This window comes from Tyto alba, unplaced genomic scaffold, assembly GCF_018691265.1.
Source record: "Tyto alba isolate M040663 unplaced genomic scaffold, T.alba_DEE_v4.0 Super-Scaffold_46, whole genome shotgun sequence".
In the NCBI taxonomy this organism is placed as follows: domain Eukaryota; kingdom Metazoa; phylum Chordata; class Aves; order Strigiformes; family Tytonidae; genus Tyto; species Tyto alba.
The window spans coordinates 7,881,850-7,905,643 of NW_024881322.1; the positions used below are offsets into that span (position 1 = coordinate 7,881,850).

The window sequence follows — 23,794 nt, forward strand, 5'->3', positions numbered from 1 at the left end:
CCCTGTAGTTAATATCAAACAGATAATTTTGCACCTGAGTAGGAACACTGGTAGGAAGAGTGACTTGTATCAACTCTGAACCACATTACGCTTCCTTGTGTATTTAAGCTTTTTTTGAAGAAAAATAATTTTGCTTTCTTATTAGTGTTTCTCATTAGAAAGTGTTTGCTACATAATGAGATATGCTTCATATTAATTTTACTATGGCCTTGGAAGAGAGATAAGGAAAGAGCAGTCTCATTAATTTTGACTGTTTTCATTGTGCTTCACAGGATGAATAATACTTTACTGTTGCATTGTAATCTCTCCTTTTATGCTTTTCTGATTACTGATTATGGTCAAGAAACATTTAAGAAATTACATTGGAACTTAAAACTAAATGTGAAATAATAACAACCTACAATAAGACCCTGACTTAATGTATTATATTATATAAAGTTAATTCTGTGAAAGATTTGAAGATAATTAAACCATAGAACTATAGAACTTTCTGGCTAGACACCCAGAATGAGGCTTTGGGTATTAAAATAACTTTTGAACAACTAGAAGCTTTTCTGCAGGTGCAAATAGTATTTTTTTCAGTTTAAATGACAGCTGTTCTGAAAATTGAAAAAAATCAACCAACCCTTTTCCTTTTACAGTTTTGGAATAAAAAGCTAGGCAAAAGAGACTATAAATATTAGAATCGTTAAGTTTCTAATGTCCAAAAATAACTAATACTGTTAATTTTATTCAGTAGTTACATAAGATATTCTCCTCTGCTCAAAAAAAATGTTTAACTGCAAAACATGATAAATTTTAAGTATCTAACAAATTTTCTTAAATACTTACATTCTGAATGCATTTATGCTTAAATAACAAAAAATGCTTTTTTGCATTTAAATTGATTTCCATTTGAATCTAAGAGCTATTTGACACAGCTTGCAATGAAATGTAAAAAAAAAATAATTGCAAGTCAGTGTTTTCTAATACAATAGCTTGTAAACATTAAAACTTGGCTAAGTGTATAATATGTATGTAGTTATCTCTTGGTTAGCAAAACAGTTATTTGCAGCTGGATTTAACTGCAAATCAGTCCATCTTGATTACCAACTAATGAAAATATTAGGGAAATTACAAAGATTATTTTAGAGTTTTAATTAAACATGCTTTGCTTGAATTTTAAGTAATGACTAGCATCACTGATAGTAATTTTGATTGTAATAATACTATCCCGATTTGCAAGAGTTGCATCAGAGTTCATTTGAAATTTTAGCTTTTTAGTCCACTATGTTTTCTGTGTTAGTCTGTTGATAAACTTTGCAAACTCAGAACTGCAGTTTGATATCCCAAGGATGCTTCTGATGTAATGTGCAACTTTTAAGTATAACTAAAAATAAAACTAAATAGATTCAAGGTACAGCGATTTTTGTTTTTCTGCAGCTAAAGAATTATTCTCCCATGGAGTTTAGTTTATATGTGACCATCTTGTTTTCATGTATCAGGTAGAAATGAGTTTGGTCTCTCTGTGAGCTGGTTGAAGAGCATACTTCAGTATTGGCAGTGAATATTTCCAGTCTGAGTGAAGGAAAAGCTGCTTGAATGCTCTTTGACAAGTGCCTCACCTTTCAGCAGCTGAACAATAGTAATGCACTGCTTTGATATTTTGTCTGTGAAAGAGTTCTTTCTCCTGCTTAGAGGAGGAACAGTTTTCAGTATTTTGGTGTGTTAATGTAATGGTCCTAATTGTGTAGTGAACACACTGGTTTATCACTTAATAACATAATAAGAGACTGTAGCCCCTCAGTGTGGGAAGAGTTCATCCGGCTGATATCTTGGCAGTTTATGAACACTAACAGGATGAGGAAACCTGTTTCCTTCCTGAAACCTTGTATCTGAGGAATATACAGACACCATTTGAGACATTTGTTGGTTTTTTTTAGTTTGTTTATAGTAGTACAGTATTTTGCTGTCCAGACAAGGATATGAAACTGCTTATTGTGAGTTGTTAAATTTTTATTAGAGATGGCACATGAAAGATATATACTGATGATAAACACATCTTAAGATATTTTGAAATTAAACATAATTGTTGGAATTTGTAGTGGTATAATTGTCTTAGCAACATTTTTAGCAACAATGCAGTGGCTCTTTTGCAAGAATTTTTTTGTCTGAATTCAGTCCTTGCTCAAGAAGGCTTCTGTAAAGAATAGAGCTGAGTAGAAGCTAATTGATGTTACAGATTTTAATTGAAAATCTGAATGCAGAAATCTCCCTTCACAAGTCCAAGAAGAAACACAATTTGGAATTAAAAAGATATTTTTTTCCTCCAAGAGTAATAACCCAAAGTTGAAGGATTGTAAGTCCATACAAACGGAGGAAGGCAGATATTCTTCTGAAGGTTAAAAGGAATCACATGGAGTTTGCTGAATTGGAAACACGTTCTAGAGTTGGCTTTTAGTAACCCAGGCTTTTCACAACGCACCTTGGTGCTCCACATCTGTCACTAGAGAACATATAAAATCAATCCCCTAATACGGTATTGAGTAAATGTAAATTTTCCTGACTTTACCCAGTTCTGTCCTACTATACCAGTAGTATAATACAGTTTTTGTCAGAGCTGTCTGGAAAAAGATCTTACTGTGTTGCTGTAATTTCTCTGAGATTGCAGACCATTTCACACATGACTGACAGACATATTCCTCCTGGGCTGCAGAAAGGTATTTCAGATATGCAACTTGCCTGAATCTGTCAAATAGGAAGATTCATTAAATAGTAAAAAAACATATCAAGAACAAGGTAATGTGGTAACAATCCTGTCCTTGGAAGAGGCTGTAGAGGCAAGTAAGATACTGAACCCGAATGCATCTCCACTTAACCTTACCCACTCCTGCTCTAAGCTTTTTAAAAATTTTATTTGCTTGTTGGCTAGTGTGGTGGATTTTTACTTAACACAGATTTCAGTTGTTCTGATTTTGCTAAACCCAAAAGTTATCAGCATTTGGATAATGTACCCTCATAGTCACCTTATGCTGCCTGCTCTGATCATCTTCTATCTCCTGTTAGAAAATTCCTAGTCGTAAACTCTGATACTGGCGCTGCTTCAGATGCCTTCATTAACTTCCTTTTATCACCCGTCATGACTTCAGTCCTCCTTGCCTTTTCTGCTTTGTTAACCTCTCTGTGCTGGCACTTGTCCTATGCCAGCTCTTACTCAGTTTACTCCATAATCACATCTTTTTCTCTTGCCTATTTAATTTTGTGTCCAACTAGCTGCACTCTTGCTGGAATTTTACAGATAATTTTTTCTAGTGGTCTTTTTCTGTAAGACTAGAATTACCTTGCTGTCCTAATTTACCTTGCTGATACAGGATTGCTTCCACATCTTCCTTCTTAAATCTCTTTAAAATGAGAATCTGCTCTTCCCTGCCAAATAGCAGGGGAGGTATTATGCTTATGGAATACTCATGTAATGCTAATAAAACATAGCCATGGGCTGAAACGTTGTTAGACTTGTCCTGTCCCCTCATTCTCTTAACTCACTCATTTACAGTAATACACGTTTATCTTGGTGTTTTAACTTGGGATCCAATGCTGTGAGTTACTGGTTAGGGAAATCTTGCTCTAGTATTAGCTTGCTAGTCAGTAAAAGTCAATTGAAGCAGATCCAATGACAGGACCAGGGCTTCAGATTGAGCACAGGTATTGTCTTTGATCTGTCCTGTGTGGCTGTACAGATGTGTATATATAAGTAAACAGCTTACAGTAAGTAACAGTGTACTCAGTTACTGTCTGATGTAGGCTTTCTGTCCTACATCTGCAGGAGAATCTATAGCCATAAAAGCAAAATACACCAAAAAATATAAAGCAGAATGCACACTGCTTCATAAAGTGCACTTCACTAGGTGCTTTCCAGTACAATAAGACAGTAAAATAGGTTTTTAATGTTTTCACAATAGAAGTCTGTGAAATGGTCAGTTCTCAACTTCTCAAAGAGTGCATTTGTGTCGTGTCTCAGAATAAAATGGGAAGGCTGGAGGAGGATTCTGTCTGGGTCCTGACAAGTGGACCATCGCCATTCTGGGTCATGATGATGAATTTTCTGGTCTTGTGTGTTGCATTTTGAAAATACAAAGCAAATCATGGCATTTTCTGTGTTCTGCAGCTCACAGAATGTGAATTAAGACAGGAAGCCAAGCAGGCAACATAACTGAAACCTTCATTTTTATTTCCTGTCAAACTCTGTTTTCTGAAACTAGTTCTGTTAACTTTCACGCTTTTTTTTTTTTTTTAATATGGATGACCTTGTAGCTCATTTTGTAGCAAGAAAATGAACCAAAAGATCGACATTGTGCTTAGTCACACTTTATCTGCTTTAGAATATGTTTTAAAATTATTGTTAGTAGGATTATTAGGAATGACAGCCTCCACACGGATTAAAAGTGACCCTGGTTTTGCTTTCATAGATAGAAGCTCTTGACCTATATCAGAGAGTGGTTTTCAAATAGTTTGAAGAATCCACTTCAACAGGAAACTAAGGAGTGGTCAGTATGCACACTTCTGCCACAAGGCATGTGATCGGTTGGAAAGAAATGAGCTCATCTGGATGTTCAAAAGCCAAAAAGGGAAGAATCTAGCAGCTATTGCCTTTAAAGTCAGCGTGATAATGAATCACCAGTGTGAAGGGTTTTTTTCTGCTTGAGCTCCTATCTTTTGCTGTTTTAGTTTCTGAGCTACTGATGCAAGAGAAAAAAAAATACACAAAACGAGATCCACTGAAGTGTTTTAATCAATTATTTACCTAATAAGATTGTGACTTAGTTGTTACTCTCAGGAAATGTGCATATTCTTGCTTGCCATTAGAAATAGCTCCCACCAGTTCACCCCACTGCCCCTTTCTGAATCATTTGCAAATAGCAAGGCTGTGTGTCATTTTACCAAAGTGCTTTGTCCAAAAAAGTGCTGACAAAAATCTGGTGGATTTTTCTGGAGGATGCATTCTCTTTATGTCTCTGCTGTTATTCACTGTATTAGTCTAAACAATCCAGCTAGGTAAATTCATGTATGTATTATGCATGAGTTGGTTTTGCTCTCGTGTCTGCCATTGTGCTGTGTTTTGAGCATCTCCAGGTACCTCAGTCTCAACAATGAATCTTGTATTGATGGGTTTTATGCTTTTGCTGGAGTTTCCCTAAATCAGATGAGATTTCCTATACATTTTGCAGTTATGAATGAAGCATGTGCTCATATAAAGTTTTAGACTGCATTCACGAGAACATAGAGAATGTTTTTAATTTTAAAATCCCTTGGCTTTGTGAGAATCACAAGAGCAATCCTCATCAATATTGATCATATTTGACAGCCTCTTGTTAAGTGCAATCCTTTTATTTTGTCCTACAGCTAGAGTAAACAGCAACATATATCCCACTCAGAAGCCTTTATTTGGTTAAAGAATGCAGCTTCAGAATGAATTACAACGTGTTCTCCTATTACTTAAACAAATCAGGAATGAATTGTCCTGGGGAAGAGTAAAGCCTATTTAATAAAGAGAGATCACTTATAGCCATTTTAGGATTTTTTTTAAATAAAAACAAAGGATAAAGTGTTTCAGAATGTGAAAGGATAGCAAGATGTGCAAAGTATTCTTATGTAGCACCTTTAATTTGTAAGAAAATAGATACTTCACAAAGTAAGAGAAAATCTTTCAAGTAGCTTGACTTGCAAATTTCAAACCTACCCAGCATAATACAGATGGTAAAAGAATAAGCCATAATTGTTTATCTTTTTGATTGAGTTGTTAGTAAAACTTTAATCAAACTGGTGGTGTTATTGAAAAAAAAAACCCGCAGTATTATGATTGACTTCTAGAAGTAGAGGTCAGTTTGTGTTGCAGTATTACAATTTAAAATAATAAATAGTGGTCTTCTGGGCTTTTGGCAAAGTTATGGAGTGCTAATCAAAATTTCAAATATGCCCACATTGTTCATGTTAGCATCCCTACGCATGGTATAAAACAAGTGCTTCAAAGATGTCTGTCTTTCTGTTTATAATGTGCTGTATGCTAATCTAAACAATGTTATTTCCCCCTAAGGGACTTGCTTTTAAAGTCAATTCTATTCTGATTTTATTTATCAAACAAATTCCAAAGATCCAATGGTCTGGTTACAGTACAGCTGAATGTTTGATGGGTTTCATTTTCCAGGTTTGGCACATATGCAGAATAAACTTTGTCCTCATCATCACTGGAACGTTGATGTGCTGCATCAGTCCTGGCCTGAAGTAGACCCAAAATACCTTCAGCCATCAGATGTTGTGGAGATGTCTGTTCTGGTAAGAACGTTTTCATTTATTTTCAGTAGTGGCCAGCTGACGCCTTATGAGTTCAGAGGATGACAAAACTTCTGCTCTTGTGGAAGTCAAATCCCTTCTTAGGTGGTTCAGTGAAAGATCAGATAGAATAGAAGCTGCAATTATCATATTACCATTGTGCTGAGTAATTAAAATGGTTTCCTAAGTGGAAAAATGTAGCAAATCTGGAAGACAGGTGATCTAAATATAAATCTTTTTGAGTGACTGCATTTTAGCAACCTGTGGAGATTTGACCAGTGAATAGCTGTGGGCAAGGACAGTACAGTCAAAACTACAATCAAAATACAAGTACCTCCAGGTTTTTTGCCTAACAGTGCACTATGAACTTGGTCCTGTACAAAAATGTATAATTAGGTGACATTTCTTCTGGTACCTGTAGTGCTATGGTTGCCTAATACAACTTATCGTAAACTGGGTTAAGTTGTGATTTTTGCCAAACGATGTTTCCTGTCTGCCTCGAGCTGAATTTTTGGCACATTTCAGCAGAGTGTATTTACAGGAATGAGGTTGAGAAAAGACAGGTATCTTTGCTAATGTTAGAACTGCATTCTGGGTTCTCTTTGAGCTCTAATACCTTTGTGGTCTAGGGCAAGAGCTAGCAGTTTAGTAGAAGAGTGGACATACAACTACATTTAGTTAACCTGTAATTTTCCAACTGTAAGTGCACATCCACAGTGTAGTTTACTGTCTTTTTTCCTATGTCTCTAGTTACCTAGTCTGCATGCAGCATGCTCCCACGCAGCATGAAGGTTTGCTGTTACATAGTGCACAGTGGCTGGAGGTGCCACTGCAGGCCATGGAGGGACTGCCTGGAGCCAAGGGCAGGGCATCCAGGAGTAATGCCTCAGCTCTTCCACCAACTGACTCCTGCTCAACTTGCATTCAAGTTCTTCATGTTCAAGCATTATGATAGTCTGTAATTACCTAGCTGCATACTATTAGATCGGCAGGACTCTTGCTTTTTTCACCATTCACCAAATAATAACCTTTAATATACCATGCAGACATTCTAAACTTAAATGTTTTAAATTAAATTAAATGTTTCCATTTAAACAGTTTTTGTGTTTCTGGACTTTGAAAGAGATGGAGCCTCTAGAAGAAATGTCATTTGGTCTTGTAGAACAGCATGTTCTCTGTGTGTGTGTAAGAGAAACAGAAGCAGTGCATTTTATCTATATTTTATTCTGTTAGCTCCTTTGGGTAGAAGGAGTAAGGCACTTGCATCATTTTTGTTCAGCTGGTTTTTTTTGAGGAGGGAAGAGATTGGTTGCATTTAGGGGAAGTCATGTTGCTGTAGATTTCCTTAATCAAAGTATCTTTGCAAATAATTTCATATCTTGCCAGATCTCTCATTCAGTCCACTTCAACAGAATGAGAAATGCTGCTAAAACACTAATTTTTCTAACATTCAACGTACATCCTTAGCAGAGGCCACAGGAAATTTTCAATTGGCATCTTTCCCCAGACCAAGGAGAAGGACTCAAGTGTCAGCTGGGGTTAATAGCAGACTTAGCCTAATATTCCCTGTGGGTTTATTGCTTGCTTGCTTTCTTTAAGTGATAAGCATTTATTTATATCAGTAAAAAGGTCATATATCCATAAAAATCTTCACTGAGGTATAATCATTTTGCTCAAGCTTAAAATAAACCTTCACCTTCAAGCACAGCTAGCAAACATCTTAAATTCCAGTGTTCAGCTTATAAGGAAGTAATGAATGAGAAAATGTGTAATTATAGAAACTTCTTTGCAACTGTGGTTAAAGCAAATGTGTTATTAAATATATCTTTAAAATAAAAACTTCAGCAATATAGGGAAAACTCTGAACTCAATGTTTTTAAGACTATATAACTGTACATGAAAACGCCTAAACATTTCACTGATATTTTTCTGCTGACGTTAAAACTGCCTTCTCAAAAAAACAAACCAGAAAAATAAAAATTAATTTTGCTTTAAGCAACCATTATGAAAATTATTTTTGTTTCTTTTCCTGGTTGACTTTGCTGAAACCACAGCCGTGTGTAGAAGTCTTGTAATAAGAGAAAAAGCAACCCTTGTGTTCTCAGTCATATATTCATGGAAGAATATGATGTATGTAAATACCTTCCTTAGTTCTGAGAAAGCAAGTGACTGGAAGACCAGAGATGAGTTCCTTTTCAAACTAGGAATAATTTTTAAAAATAGTGCCTAGGGGGTGTACCTGGCTTTCTACTGTAAGAGTAAGGCAAAAGGGAAATACAGAGAAGCAGGGAGAGATCATAAATGCGAGTATTTTAAAGTCTTGTGGGCACTGTAGGTTTTTGTATGGCTGTAAAAATAAATTGCCCTCATTAAACCAAGAAACACTCGACATACAGAGGAACTGGTTAGTTGCAAAGAGGCAGTGTCTCTTCACAAGGCTGCACAGTCAAACTGAGTCTTTGGGCCACAACCCTATTCTTCTCAAGACATCAAACTGCCTCAGGCTGCCAGGGATTTGACTGCTGAGACATTATGGGTTTATTTCTCTTGACACAAAATACTTCATTATTTCCTGTCTGTGCTGGCGTTATGTCTTTCCATATTTAACCCAAAGCAGCAAAAGCAACCAACTCACTGCGTCTCTGGCTGATACAGTACAGACTGCCTACAAGACAGACATTTAAATTCACTGGATGTTCATGGGTATCTCTTCCTCTAAACGTTATTGCGAAGTTGAATATTTTTAATCATACCATATATTGTTAATGCTGTGAAAAATCTGACCTGAATGTAGTGTGCATTTCATCCTATAGAACACACTTCTGACTAGCATTCCTCACATTTTCTAGGTGGTGCAGAACTGTTAGCAGCTATGGTCTTGTAATTGATGTTTTTATAAAATAAAAATTGGTGTCATTTTTCTTGCTTTGGCATATGAGGAAGGCTTAAAAGTGCACAGATTTTCCTTTTTACTTCTCTGAAGGATTATGCATCAATGATAAAAAAAATATTTGAGTTGAACTAGAAATTCTTCTCTGCAGCCTCCAAGTGCTTATTTTTCAGTCTTTTGTGATTTCATTTCATCCTTTATAACCTCTCTAGTTCCCTCTAGCTCCCTCTAGATCCAAAATAGTCTAAAATGTCAAATGTTTAAAACAAAAAAAAAGGAAGAAAATTCAACAGCTTCCTTCCTCAGGGGAAGAAAGTACCCAAGCCTCACATATTTCTCCTCTTGCAGTTTGACATGGTTTTTCAGAGAACCAAGGCTTCCAGCACCCAAGTTTCTTGTGCTGGCACTTTCACCTGGAGCTGCCAAGTGTTATGATGGTCTAGTGAGATACAGAGGGAGAGATGGAGGCATAGAAGGAGATATTTGTTCTGCTGAGAATCTAACACCTCGACTAAAAGAATACATGAATAGGATGCTTGTTACGCACAACATGTGATTAAAACTGCAGGTGCTTATTTTAAGAATGATGTTAATACATTTGACTTTGCATTATGATGCCTACAATATAATGAAAGCCATGCTTTCAATATATATAAACAACCAATATATTGTTTCATTATAATTCAGTACATAAAATAACCAATCTGCCCTTTGATAGGATTTTTGGACTCAGCTCACAGTGTGGTGTGGGAAGATGAGGAGAGGTGCTGTGGGAAGGTACACAGTGTCAGGTCACCCAGACTTCTCAACCTTTCTAGGAAAACACAACAGCTAGCAGTGATTTATTTACTAAGTTGATTTAGACTGCTTGGCTTTTCTGTTGAGAACGGCACCAAATAGGCTAGTTGTGGCAAGTTTCCCCCTGCCAACATCCATCCACTGGGACATATTAATTTGCATCACGGAAGACAGTGAATGACATTTTAACTAAGCAGGCATAGTTTTGAACTGCGGGCTGTGTGTCCTAGCAGCGAGCTGACAGGCTTGCTTTATATCCTCACTAAAACTGTATCCATTTGGATTTTACCATTTTCTTTTTTTCCTGTGGAATGCATTTCTTCTCTGAAGTGCCCTGTCAGAAAGAACAACTTGTATTTATTTTTCTCAAAAGCTTTAAAAATTAACTCATCTGTATTTTTCAAGGGATTTACTTTAACTGAGGTGCTTAAGACAAATTTTAACACAGCCAGCTTTTCACAATACCATGTTATGGATGCATGTAAGAATAGTTAAAAGCCTATCTACGTTATAACTGCAAATGAAAATCAAGTCTAGTCAAAAAACTGGAAATGACTCATCCCAGCTGCATTTCAGACTTCATCTTGTTTCTTAAAAATCTGTCCCTACTTCCTCTCAGAAAATTGCACAGATTATTTTATTTTCAATAAAATACAAACTAGGTAAGTGAAGTAGGTCTCCCTCATTTGTGGTATGTTGCACATGTGTATCCTGGATGAAATCCAAGTGAAAACCAAGCTGTGTGCATTTTTATGTCCAAGTTGTGTGAAGCAACATATGTTCATTTTAGATGGCTGAAAAATCATTACAGTGATGTCTAAAGGTCAAAGATCTGCAGTACCTGCAGCAGATTTTTATGCAAGTGATTTGATTGAACTGGATTATAAAATACAAATTATTTAGTTTGCTACAATGTGGGATTGATATTCTTTTCATTAATCTAATGAAAGTACTCCATATAAATCTGAAAGCTTTTGTAATAATGAATTTTATGCCAATTCCAGAAAGGCACTCGGTAAGGCTCTGTAGTCTCTGTCTGTTATCTAGTGTTACTGGATGACTGAAAGAATTTATAAGACCATTTTATAAATTAAGGTGATTCCCACTAAAGGTCTTACTCAGTTTTAGTTATGTGATTCTTCCCTGCTGATGTAAAGCCAGTATAGAAGCTGCTCTGAAAGCCAGCCACACACAAGAAAGCATTACTTTATGAGTGGTTGTCAACTTTGTGGTCAGTGTTGGCTTAATGAGTCATGCGTTTAGTAAAATGCAACACAAAGAAATTAAAGCCTATTTTTCTAAATGTGATCAATGACGAATCTTTCAGATATCTTTTCAGCCACAGATATTTTTACTTTAATAAATCTTGCATTTGAATCTCTGCAAGGAATCGCTTAGCTGTAAAGAATCCAAATTGCAGCCCTGAAGTATGTACAAACCAAGATTCTCACCTGACAAACCATTATATTCGCTCTCATTATTCAGCTTGTGTAACTACCATGTTTTTTAACTTAAAAGATTGCTGCACTGCATAGTCACATGCTGCTTGCTATCTTCAAAATTAAGACTTCCTTTGGCCAGTTCTTCAGTTTTCCTTGAGGATCATGAGTCAGAGTTTCAATCTCTTATTTTATGGTAGATGGACAGGAGGTATGCAGAATGTTATCCTCTACTTAGAAAGTTTGATGTTGGAGAAAAGAGAGTTTGATCCACTCCCCTTCTTCCCCATGTAACAGGACAGATTGGATTCAGGAAATGAAATTGCATAAATCAGTGTAGTAACTTCTGTTTTTTCTTGTTTTCATGTGTCTCTTTTTCAGATCAATAACAAAGCTTGCGGCAAAGTTTTTGTGCCTCAGCAAGCATCCCGCAATTTTGAAGAAGTCCACGAGCTAATTCTTCAAAGTGAACTTGGAGTCAAGCATCTCCAGGGACGGACCATTAAAAAGGCCTTTCTGTCTCCCAGAACTGCCCTTATCAACTTCTTAGTGCAAGAATAGCAAAGGCTTTGCTGGGGGTGTAAAAGGGAACTGGAATCTTTCGAGATGAAACCAATTCAGAAATACCAGTTATGGTTATTTAAATCTCATGTAACGGTGGGGAAGAAATGTTATTAAAATCAGATTGCTGCTAAATCTTCATTTCAACGTGAAGAAAAGCACAGAATTAAAGTTTCTTATCAAGTCACGGTAAGGTGCTATTTTTCTGTATTTTCTGGGAGAATGAGAAGGAAGCACAGAAGATTGTAACAGAATGTAAATGGTGTAAAGCGCATGGGGTTTAGTGTCAGTCTCATTAATATATCTTATCAGAAAGTTGACTTGGCTAAATGCAGAGGCATAAATACGATTCAAGGACTAAACAACTGACCTGAGCATGTGCTACACCAAAACGTTAGGTGTGCTACAGTCAGTCTTTGCTCCCTATACCTCATGTTTGGGTACCCTACCATTAACTAACATTTTAAGTTGTAAGGAAACATTATTGCAGAGTGTTAATTTAAAAAAAGATTTCTTTAGCACTGGCAGGTGGCCTTGGGCACAGCAGGTAGCCAGAATGAGGTGGTTTGATACATTTCACATATGTTTCAGAGCCAAGCCAAGAAAAAGGTCAGAGTACTTAGCCAAGCCCTGCCTTAGCCAGGATCCTCCTTCCTTGCTGGCATATTTCTGATGGCTCATACATGAGAAGTTCAACTTCAGCAAAGTGCCAGCGGTTGCTTCTGCACGGAATAGACTAGAAGTTACTTCCTTTGCATGAGCTATTTCAGAGACTTTTGAAGGATTCAATAAAGAGATGAGTCGGCTGCTGGAAATACAGCAGTGGAGAAGGCAGACAGCATGCTTTTTGCCTCTACTCTTAGTTCTTATAGTGCCTAGATCATAAAACTTGAATCGAAATTCTTTTGTTTTTTTTCTGAGGCGTTCATTAAGTGGAAATAGCCATCATGTTTCTAAAAATCAATCAGACTTTCATAAAACACAAAGCCATTCTCACACTTCATTTCAACCATTTTATTTGTACACTGCATTGCTGTTATATCCACATGGAAATGTTTATTGTATTTAGCAAATGCTTGAGAAAGGGTTTCCAAAGAAACAATTACAGGGTTCATTGTGTAAGAATGTCTTTTCTTTAACAGCCTTTAAACTAAGCAGTCCAATAAACCAGCCATTTATGAGCCATTCTGACAGTCGGCAACCAGCTAGGCAAATACGGAGGTCTGTATTGACCCTCTAGCCCCACAGTCACCCAGACTCTCTGTTAGATCAAAAGGAAAGCAACAAAAGTCTCCCACGTAACAGTAAATAAGTTCAGTAGATCCTAAGCAACTGGTGTAAGTACCAGCTAAGCAAAACCAATATTCACTTTGGGTTTATGCATTTTTGGTACCAAACATATAGCTACATAACAGAAATGTCAGGCTCAGTGAGCAGGTTTGGCTCTACACGCCCCTACTTCTGCAACAAAACTCTTCTGATTTCTGCTTCCTCCTGCACCACACTTGTGCAGATTTTCTCTCCAGCAGTCCTTTGACACAAGAATGACTAAGAAATTGAATATTTATAATGAAGACACGGTCTTTGCAGTTTTAAGACTCCCAAAAATCTCAGCCACAAAGGAATGCATTCAGACATTCAAACACAGGCCTTTAGTTGGAGTTAAAATAATTTGAATTCCAGTGCCTGCCTGACATATATGTTGTTATAAATTCATAAAACTCCTGTTCAGAAGCCCCTAAAAGGACTGTGAAAGAGATCCTTTAAAGTAAGACCTGTAGCACAGCTCAGTCCTGTTTTTTTTTTTCTATATAAAAGTTTAACACACCCTGTGGAACCATTTTGACAGAGATTTTCTTTGGGGGAAAGGTGACATGTTTGGTGCAAATAAAAACGTCTAAAATTTACACGGATGAAGAAGATGTTGTAAGCCCAGCAGCCCTACGGTGCCTTTAAACAAAAGCTGCAGTCACTCCAGGGCTGAGCAGCAGCCCACAATGTTTATTGCTGTTAGCACTGGCGGGTATTTGCTCTTGCCGGAGGAAGTGAATTGTACATGTCACTTGGTGATTCAGGCAAAAATCAAAATAAGGAATGGACTTCTACAGGCTAAAAAAGGAAAGGTAGTGAACAGCAGTTGATAACAAGTGCATGGTCAGAAGTCATGCCAGTGTGTTTACAGTAAGTTGAAATTCAGTGTGGTCTAGGGAATACAAAATGGTGGTGAAAGAGTGAGTGAGAGAGGTGATACAGAAAGTCTGCCAGAGCCTAATCCCCTGGTAAGCGTATGTTTGAAAGATGGCAGTGGTGCCAGCTGTGGAGTTGTGCAGTCGTCCTGATAGCTGCTGACACTTCTTAGGAGGTTGACCTGCTCTGAAGCACGACTCATTTGTCTTATGATAATTGTGACTCACAGGTTTGGTCTGTGCCTAGATGGGACTGGTACTGATACACAGGCTGTAGCCTGTTACCAAGCCTTTTTAAAATAACTTATCACAGATGCTTCTTGTTTATTTAACAGTGGTACAGATGCATCTTTATGCTGAAGGTGGAACAAAGCGTTATCACAGATTGTGTGCCCTTGAAGAGTTCAGTGGCTAAATACTATGAAAGTTTTAAATCTGGGAGGGGATACTTGAGAAGTGTGAAGGAAAGGTGCTGATGGGCGATCAATCGAATTGCACTGCGTTTGTCACACATATTAAAATAGATACGATGCCACTGTCCCTTGTGAAGTGATGAGCCAAAGAAGATGTGGGAGATTTGCTAAACCCAGTGGATAGACCTGGGACAAACTACTCCAAGAAAGGGATTCACGACACGTCAGGGGCATTTTCTGTATCCTGTCACTCAAGGTGGTGGAAGACTGGTCAGGGCACTGATCCAGACTATATCAAATTTCCATCTTAAGTAATATAAAATTAAAAAAAAAATATACTGGCACAATTTCTACCCCAAAATTGTTCATGCAGCTGAATTTCCATAAAGTCCAGCCTTCAAACATTGATTCTGGAAGTATAAAAATTGGCAAAGTCCTGAAAGGTCACTAAGTACTTTTCCAATGCCATTGATTTCATGAGAAAGGATCTCATATGCTGAGGTGATGGGAGCACTGAACTGTGCTGGAAGACACCACCATGTAGAAAAGCGTGCGATTAGGCATGGGTGTTTCATAGTCCTGCCCAGTGACTGTGGTGTCATGAATGTGCCAGTGCTGCTTTGCAGTAAGGCAGTAGGGCTTTTTACATCGTGTTAAGGAACAAGGTTACAGCTTAGGTCACTAGCTAAGGCAGTTCTCTGGCCAGGTTGTGCCACCTATGCTTCCAAAAAAAAAAACCTACACAAGGGCACTGCTGAACAAGCATGTATTTTTCCATGCCCTTCAGCAGAATCCAGGCATGGAGATTTGGTGCAAAATAAAATCTGTGCGCTCTCTTGGTGGTTTACCGGATTAAAGTAATGCCTCAGAACTGACATGTGTTTAATGATGGCTTTTTCTGATCTGACTTTGTAAAAGCCTGATTGTTTCTTCTGGAGGGAGAAATTCCACAGATAATACAGGTCATACAATCTCTCTTTCTTTGTCTCTCCTTCCATATAAAGCCTCACAGAAAGCTATTCCTCTTCCCTAAACTTTTTACAATCACTAGAACTAGAAAGAATGTTAATTAGAGTTTTGCTGGTTGTTCCTTCCTAGGGAGGTCTGAAGTACATAATTTTTTTCGAAAAGCTTAGCTATAAATGAAGACGGGGAGAAATCACTGGGTTTTTTTCTAGTTTTGCAATACTTACTACAGTTTACAGAGAGGGGATTGGCTTTATTTATGTGTATTTATCAACTTGGAAGAGCACATATGCTGGTTTTGATGGATGCTTTCTCTGCTTGTTTATTTCTTCAGTCCCCAGCTATTACAATCTGAGCTGATTTTGTATCAAAGGGCTGTGCTGTAAGAGAAGTGTTGACTTTGAAGCCAGGTCTATCCCCAGAACCCAAGTGGTGAATATAAGCATTAGCCCACTGACTTCTACCCATCCAGGTAATGTCTGCTTTTGACTTTAAAAAATGTTGCTAGAACTACAGCTTTTTTTTTTTTTTTTTTTTAATGGAAATGGGGTTTAGGTCTCAAAGAAGAAGCATGAAGCTGATCACAATAGACCAGAGGCTGTTTTTAGCACGTCCCAGCCATAGCAGGAGGAGAGCTGAACTGGAGCATTATCTCTGCACAAGAGGGGACAGGATCAGAGCTCTCATCTGCAGCCCAGATGATAAAAGAGATCTTGCCTGACATGCGGAGGAAAGGTGGGATTTTTTTTCCCTTTCCTGAATAAAGTGGCTTTCCGGTACCACAAAACATTCTGCTATTCACTAACCCCGTCCATCCCAGGAGGCCCCAAGTCACACATAACCTTTGTGTTTCATGGCACTTCTCTCTCTCAAGCCCAGGGTTGGCTAAGTTCAGGTCTGGTTTTAGCCCTCAAGCATTGCAAACCAGCATCATCTTCCATACAAAGTTAGCTCTAGTTTTATCTGTAGTCAGAGAGTTTGAACAGGTTTTCCTGGGTCTATAGGTTTTTGGTGTCTCTGTATGGGAGTACTTTTGCCTGGTTGTACCAATGGTGCAGAGAAGTCCTGATGGCTTTTGTTCTATCTGCCAGCCTTTACACTGGCCATGAGAGACTGGAAACTCAGTCAAGGTCAAGCGGATGCTTGCATTTGTTGTCAGGTGAACATGGCCCAAACCTGCGAGACATTTTGATCACAGGAATCTCATTAAAAATACACACCCCCCCTCAGTATTGAACACCCAGGGCATTACCTTGTATGCTCATCTGCTTGCACCACACCAATTCATGCTCTGCTCTAGGCTGCCAAATTTCTCACTGTTGTGGTTTGGGCCTGGTTGTCAAAGGAACATGTAAATGGATAAAGCTTAAGTATAATGAGTTTAATATTCACATTCTTTCTGCCTGCACTTGTGACACTCAGCCTGGGACATTTGGGGCATAAGAAGTTCTTCTATTTGAAAAGCCTGGTCTTCTTCGATATCTCTAAGCAGAACGTATACATTTACATGAACAGAAATGTGTGCCTTTGTGCTTGGTCTCTTAGATACAAGCACTCTCTCTGGGCTGGCTGTAAGGGGAAGGCCCATGCTCACAGCTAAGGCTCTGAACTTCCTTATCTATCAGTATTTTTTTACACGTGCCAAAACCAAGCATAGAAGATTCAAGGTTCCCCTGGTACACCTACTTCCTGTTGCCAAAAGAGATGCACAAGCTGCCAAGGAAGAGGAGTTGCTCTCCAATAACTGTGCTTGGTGCCAAAAATATGTGACACAAAATACATAGTCATAACAGCTGTAGGTGATCCAGTGCACTGATCGGGAATAATAAACACAGGACGCATAACCAGGGCAAAAAAGAAAACTATTTAATAAAGGAGTATGACACATTACTGGCAATGGCAGCCTGGGTTTGTTTCTGATGAAGATTAAGAGAACGGGCATAACAGGAAATTGTTTTCTGCTACAAAGGGAAATCAATTGTCTTTAAATACGCAGCAGTGTAATTATCAAATCTTGCTAATTGCTGCAGAACAGAAATACAAGTGTGTGTTGCTGCGCTGGCTAAGCCAAGAAAGTATTGTGAAAAAATTGTAGAAGCTTTTAGAAACGAATATTTTTCTTAAGTACGTCTCCATCCCTGGAGATACATGTGGCTGGATGAAATAGCAAGGGTGCAATAAAAATATATACTTCCCAATTTTCCCATGTGAAACAGCATTTAAAAACATCTGTTAGTCAGAGAGCTTCTCCTAGGACATGCACGGAAGAATGGGGTGGATGCACTGACTGCATCTGGCAAGTCCTCTCGAAGTCCACCAAGCCACGTGAGGCCAGTGATTGATGGCAGGATGTCGTCTGACCTGCGGAGTGCTTCCAGCCCAGGATTACTAAAGGCCACGTATGTTCGTTAAATGGGTCATGGTGCTGTTTGTGTTAATGCACTGATAAAGAGGCAGGGAAATGGAGCTGGAAAATTCTCCAGGCAAGTTCTTGTCCTGATAAAAGGCTCTTTTTAGTAGAAAACAGAGAAAACAAACTATTCCATATTCTTTTGAGCAGGAGTAGGAAAACGACCAAAGCCGCCTACGTTATGTTGGTGCAACTCTGCAGCCACCGAAAGCAAGTGTTTGGCCCGATGGAGTGACAGCAAGGGGAGATGGGGGTCTCCACCACTGCTGATGGCGCCTGGAGAAACTGAAGAGAGGAAGGCAAAGGGTGTTTGTCCTCTGCCCCAGAGCAGCCGCCGAGCACTTGGGACCTGGCTCTGCTCTGCCTCAAGGAGACCAAACCACTGCAGCTCAGGGATTCACAGCCTTTTCTCTCTCTGCCGGGCTCCTGTTTGGGATCTCAGTGATTCCCCATGGCTCCTCTCACCTCCCCCAGGTGTGCTCTGCTAGGTAACCCTTCCCTGCCTCAGTTTACCCACCTGTGAGCAGGGCCCGCAGCATCCCCACTGAACAGGTGCAGTTATTTAAGGAACATGACCCTGAGATCCTTTCTGTGAAGCGCCCATACCCCTCCAGAAAGGCAGTTTGGAAAGCTGTCCCAGTGCTGCTCTGGCCCTTCCGTGCCCTTAGTGTTAATTAAATGACTCTTAGTGTAATTCCCTGCAGAGATTGTGCCCTGTGGTGAGCAGTCATACTGCAACAGAAGGAAAACATACATACAAGTCTGGACCCGTCTCTGCCCTGCCCTGAGGACAGGGGATGCACAAACACGGGCAGCAGGCCGGGCAGGCCTCCTGGAGGAATGCAGAGGTGCCTGGGGCAGCAGTGGGGAGGAACTACGTCTCCCAACCCAGCCCTGCCGCCTTCCTGCAAACTTTTTGGAAAGCAGAGGTTTGCCCTCTCCGCCTCCACGGCGTCCCTTTCAGCAGCCTGGGCCGCCGCTTGAGCCGGGCTCTCCCACCTGCAGCCACCCCAGGGCTCACTTCCCGCAGCCGCCGCGCTCCATCTGCCACCCTTTTATTTCCCCTACAGCCTCGTGCATCATCCTGGTACAAAGATAAATCGCACGCTTAATTGGAAACCTCTTTAGAAAACCGGAGGGAGCGGGCTGTTCATCATTTCCCCATGCGATTCACAGTCGAGAGCTGAGGGATGCTGCGGCACTGCCTTGCAAGAGATGAGAGATGCCTTTGCTCCTGCAAGAACCAAGCCAGGCTCCAGCCTGGAAATACTTCTGCCTTATAAATTGTTCGCTCTGTTTATATTCTACCACTGAAGCTTTTATTACTTTCCTGCTAAAAGACAGCAGAGCATATATCTCGGGGCACTGCAGTGGCGTGTGTAGTCCAGTCTCCTTCGGGCAATGACCTGCCTGGGACAGCTACAGCCCCAGGTGAGGCACAGGCACCGGGGGTTAGACCTGGAGATGTCCACAAAGAAACTGGTATGCTGCCAGCTGCCGGTGCCTTGCGCCAGTTTGGTTGCAAATAGATAGCATGAGTATACGATAGTTGCTTTTGGAGAGAGATCTAGCTGTAAATTGTCACCCAGACTCCTCCTAATCATCTTTTTCCATAAACTATATGGCCTGGCGCTGTTGCTGTGCTTCAAAATCTGAGGGCGTTTTCTCCCAGACAGAAAAATGATCGGGGACGGGGGTGGGGGAGTGGATTTCTCCACGTTTTCCCCATCTCTCTGCAACGTGAGCTCAGAGCCAAATGTGGCAGCAAGAAATAAAGACAGATGATCCCCTCCCTGTTCTCATTCGCGACTTCCCTGTTTACCCGGGCAGGCAGCGGTTTGCCCCAGCCTGCCAGTGGCTGTGGCACCTCACCGGCCCCGGAGGGCTGTGCCACCCTGGCACAAGGCTGCGGTGATGTGCCTGGCATTCCCACCGATTTGGGGCCAAAACTGGGGAGCATCGCTCAGGTCTGCTTCTCCCCAGATTGCTGCCTCCTTCCGCCCCATGGGCAGCTGCGATTGCCACGTGGAGTGGGGCTGGGTTACAAGCTGTCAGCATTATTTTGCATGAGTGAATGCAGCGTGTACGCCATGACCACAGGAACAAAAACAGATTAAAAGAGCAATGTTTTTTTTTGATTCCAGGCATAGGGTTTAGAATAAGTTAATTCCAACTGCCACATAGATTTTAGTCCTGTGCTACGACAGCAGTCGAAGACCCCTTAATTTCTTAATAGGCATGGGCTGTAAAACTCACAGGAACTATAAAAATGTGAGACCGTATCTAATCGCGGCAGAAGGGTCTGCAAGTCAGTGTAGTATTACATCTCCAGTCTAGTAGAAAGTTCAAGTTAATCATCTGCCCGCTTGGGAATACCCTTAGCCCAAGTCTCACAGGAAGAATAAATCCAAGCACGAAACTTCAAAGGTATTTTGCTGCCTAACGTTCACTGAAAGCATTGCGAATTAAACACTAAAATGCCTTTGAATCGCTTGGCTGCGATTCCCCTTCGAAGGCACTTGCCATCAAAGTGTCTGCTCATGCGTGCGGAGCCTGGAAGGAAGCCAAGCCCAGCGTGACAGTTCTCTATCCGAAGGGCTTCAGCAGCCTTTTCCATGTTGTCTGCGCGAGCATTGTTCTGCAGACAGCTGATTTGATCCTTTGGCATAGGAAGGAAATGTACTTTACATAGCTGGTGAAGGTCAGCAGCATCCAGAGCGGCCATTTGGCAAGAAGGTTGCTTCCCCCACACACACCGCCCCAAGGTGGTGAGCTCCTGCAGGTCCAACTGTAAAATTACTTACAGATGTTAGATAAAAAGTAATGACAGAAAATGTATGCATGACACTTAAAAAAGAAAGAAAAAAAACATGATCTGAGGGAAGTTACAGATTCTTCCTTGGTTTGTTCGTTGAAAGCTGAAAATAGACGTCTGTTCTGAAATACTTGTGTTCTGCCAAAGGGTTTTGGTTTCCTAGAGGTCTGAAGAGCGTCATCTCAGTGTGTTTGAAGAAAAAAAAACCAAAAGACAGTGGCTGAGTCTCTGATATGCTGGATAGGAGCATGCCTTCCCTTGATTAACATTACATCCTTTGGTGAGGAGAAAGGAAGAAGAGAGCGCTGTGTGATTTTCTTTTCAATTGCTCTTTGTCTGCTGATGTCACAGATTCATCTCACGAGTAGAGCAGTGGTGAGGTTTGCGCTCCCATCCTTAGCTACCTGCTGTTCTGGTTCCTTTCTGTCATTCTCTCGGGCCATATGAATATGGACTCAAGCAATCCGTTGTTAAGTACCAACTCTGTTGCTTATCGTTTTAACATTGGACACTCCCCATTTCAAATGATAGCAGTCATACTGAAAACATCTCAAGTAACCTGGTCTCCAAAAGCATCCTGAAGCTGGCGAGGAGGAGGAAGCATCCCATGCCTTGGCCACTTGCTGAGATTCTCCTCATTGGCCCAGGGCGTTGCCAAAACCTGCCCTGCACTAGCCCTTCCTGAGAATGCTCTTCAGACGTTGGAATCCAGTGTTGACTTTCACTTCCCCAGCTGAGCTTAACATCGGAGTCAACAGTTTCGGTCAAGTCCTTCAAAAGAGATAGTCACCCTTGCTCTCAGTAACTGGTGGCCTGAGCCTACACCTGCCTGGCACGAAGCAGCTGCTGGGGGCCACTGTGGCCTCCCCCAGACACGAAATGGGGCAAGCCTTTTCCACTCCAGCCAAAAGGGCCCTGGCACAGGCGGGGGCTTGCTGTGCTTTGCACAACGGACATCCCGGCGCAAGCTAAACCCTCCTGAACTGCTGGGGCTTGTGCAAAGCGAGGTTTAGCCCCCAGGCACCCAGCTTCTCCCAAAGTGAAACAGGGCTTGTGGGGTTCAGCCTGAGGAAGCTGTGGCACCCCTCCTTCCCTCACCCCCATGGCAGAGGGATGCTTGGCAAGGTTTGATAGGTGGGATTGCTTGATAGATGGCATGTTTTCCCGGTACTGTGTGAAGGCTTCAGCATTATCGATCCCTTAAAAACTTGGCAGGCCATGGTTAGTGGCAGCATGTGCTGGGCTCCTCCTTCCCTGGCTCCTGGGGACCAGGGGAGCTCCATTTCTGTGCTTTGCCCTGCGCTGGGATTCCCACTTGCCTGCCTTCCCTAGAAACCATAAAACTACGTATCTAACCCTGTGCTATGGCTGAGCTAACTTCTGCGAGTCCAAAGTTTATCAGTTCAAGCTCAAGCCTAAGGCTACTGCTGCAGGGATGAGCCTTGCGGTCCTGCTTGGAGCCTCTTTGGGGGTTCCAAACCAACTTGGAGGTTGCTTTGAGAGAGGACAGGCACCTTTTTCAGGGGCTCACAGTACCGTGATTTTTAAGCACATCAGGCCAAAACTCACTGGGAGAGTCAGGCTATTTTAGATCTGGCCTCAGTTGCTCAGCAGTGCTACTGGTAAAGGAACTGGTCAAAGAGGGGAAGGGATTTTTTTGGTTTCTGACACATTTTGGTTACAGCCCAATTCACAATTATTAAAGGCAGCAAATTTCCACGTTCCTTAACACCTGGCCCTACCTCCTGGAGCCTGAGGGAGAATTAAAACAAGTCCTGGGAACACAGGACATGTGCCTGAGCCTGTAGGATCAACAGCACCAGGCGATTTACTCAGAGATACCACAGCTCCCTACAAGCCGTCCTCTCCCCTGAGCCTGGCAGTGATCCTGTCACAGCCCCCCACCTCCAGGGCACCCCCAGCTGGGTTTTGCCATGGAAATTTCACAGCTGGGCCGTGCTGACGGAGGAGAGAGGCTGGGACACAAAGTATAGAATCACAAGGGTAAGTCTTTATTCACGCGCAGTGAGGCGTCCCGTTCGCACTGGGGCACCCCGAACGGTTTCACACACAGTTCTTACACCTTTCAGGTGTTCAGGTACAACGCGACTTGCCCAGTCGCTACGTAGCACACACGTGCCACCTCCCCAAAGCAACTATAACTTGATGATGTCATCATCCATCTGCTGCTTTCTTGATCTAAATGTCCCTGGGGTTGGTCTTGCTGCGGTTACCTGTCTATGATGCTGGATAGTGGCGGGGGGGGGGGGGCGGAGGGGGTGCTCAAAAAGGTGTTGGAGGGGCTGGGGTGCTGAGGTTATCTTGGGCATCCAGGGGTACCCTTCATTATTCGGGGTGGGGGGTGGCTGTGCTCCTTGCAATGAGCTGGGGTCCTTTAGTCAGACTCCCTGAAGCATAACTACGCAGCAAAGAGCGTAAAGTGTATCTATATTAAGAAAATTCATACGATTTCCTAAAGACTAATTGATAAAATGGTTACAGAACAAGTTTTTCATGGCAGCGCGGGGGGCCGCTTTTTTTTTTTCACGAGGGTTGAGCCGCGACTTTTCACAAGGTGATTTTCCCGGGGGATTTCAGGGCCGGTACACCCATCCTTGCAGGGGAACGTGGGGAGAAAAGGCGCGTTATCGGGAAAAACAAACAAATAAAACAAAATTCCTCCTTGCTTCGTCCGGGGGACTGTCGGGACCGCGCGCGCCCCTTCCCAAAGCGTCACCCGCCCGCCGCCGTTGCGCGATGCAGCGCGCTCCTTGCGCGCGCTACGTCTGTGGGCCCGTACGTGACGTTTTCGCGCCGCTGGCACACGCAACACCCACGGCCCCGTGACGAGCGGGAGCTGCGCGGGGGCGTGGCTGAGGGCGTGGCCAGGAGGCGGGGGGGACGGGGGGGAGCTCCCCGGCCACGCCCCCGGTCGCGCCCCCAGTCACGCCCCCGCCGGGGACGGGCGCGGCGGGAGTGAGACGGCGCGGCGGGACGGCGGGATCGGTGC

At 41.6% G+C, this 23,794-nt stretch overlaps 1 protein-coding gene across 3 annotated transcripts in view; it reads left to right on the plus strand.

Moving 5' to 3' along the window:
• Nucleotides 1-16,346, plus strand: part of LARS2 (leucyl-tRNA synthetase 2, mitochondrial) — a 96,093-nt gene extending 79,747 nt beyond the window's left edge. For all 3 annotated transcript variants that reach the window (XM_032987845.2, XM_032987856.2, XM_032987862.2), the window contains 2 exons: nt 6,182-6,309; nt 11,815-16,346. In XM_032987845.2, coding sequence (XP_032843736.2) covers nt 6,182-6,309; nt 11,815-11,994 — 308 coding nt within the window. In that variant the 3' untranslated portion in view covers nt 11,995-16,346. The remainder of the gene's footprint in view (nt 1-6,181; nt 6,310-11,814) is intronic.
• Nucleotides 16,347-23,794: the final 7,448 nt, after the last annotated feature.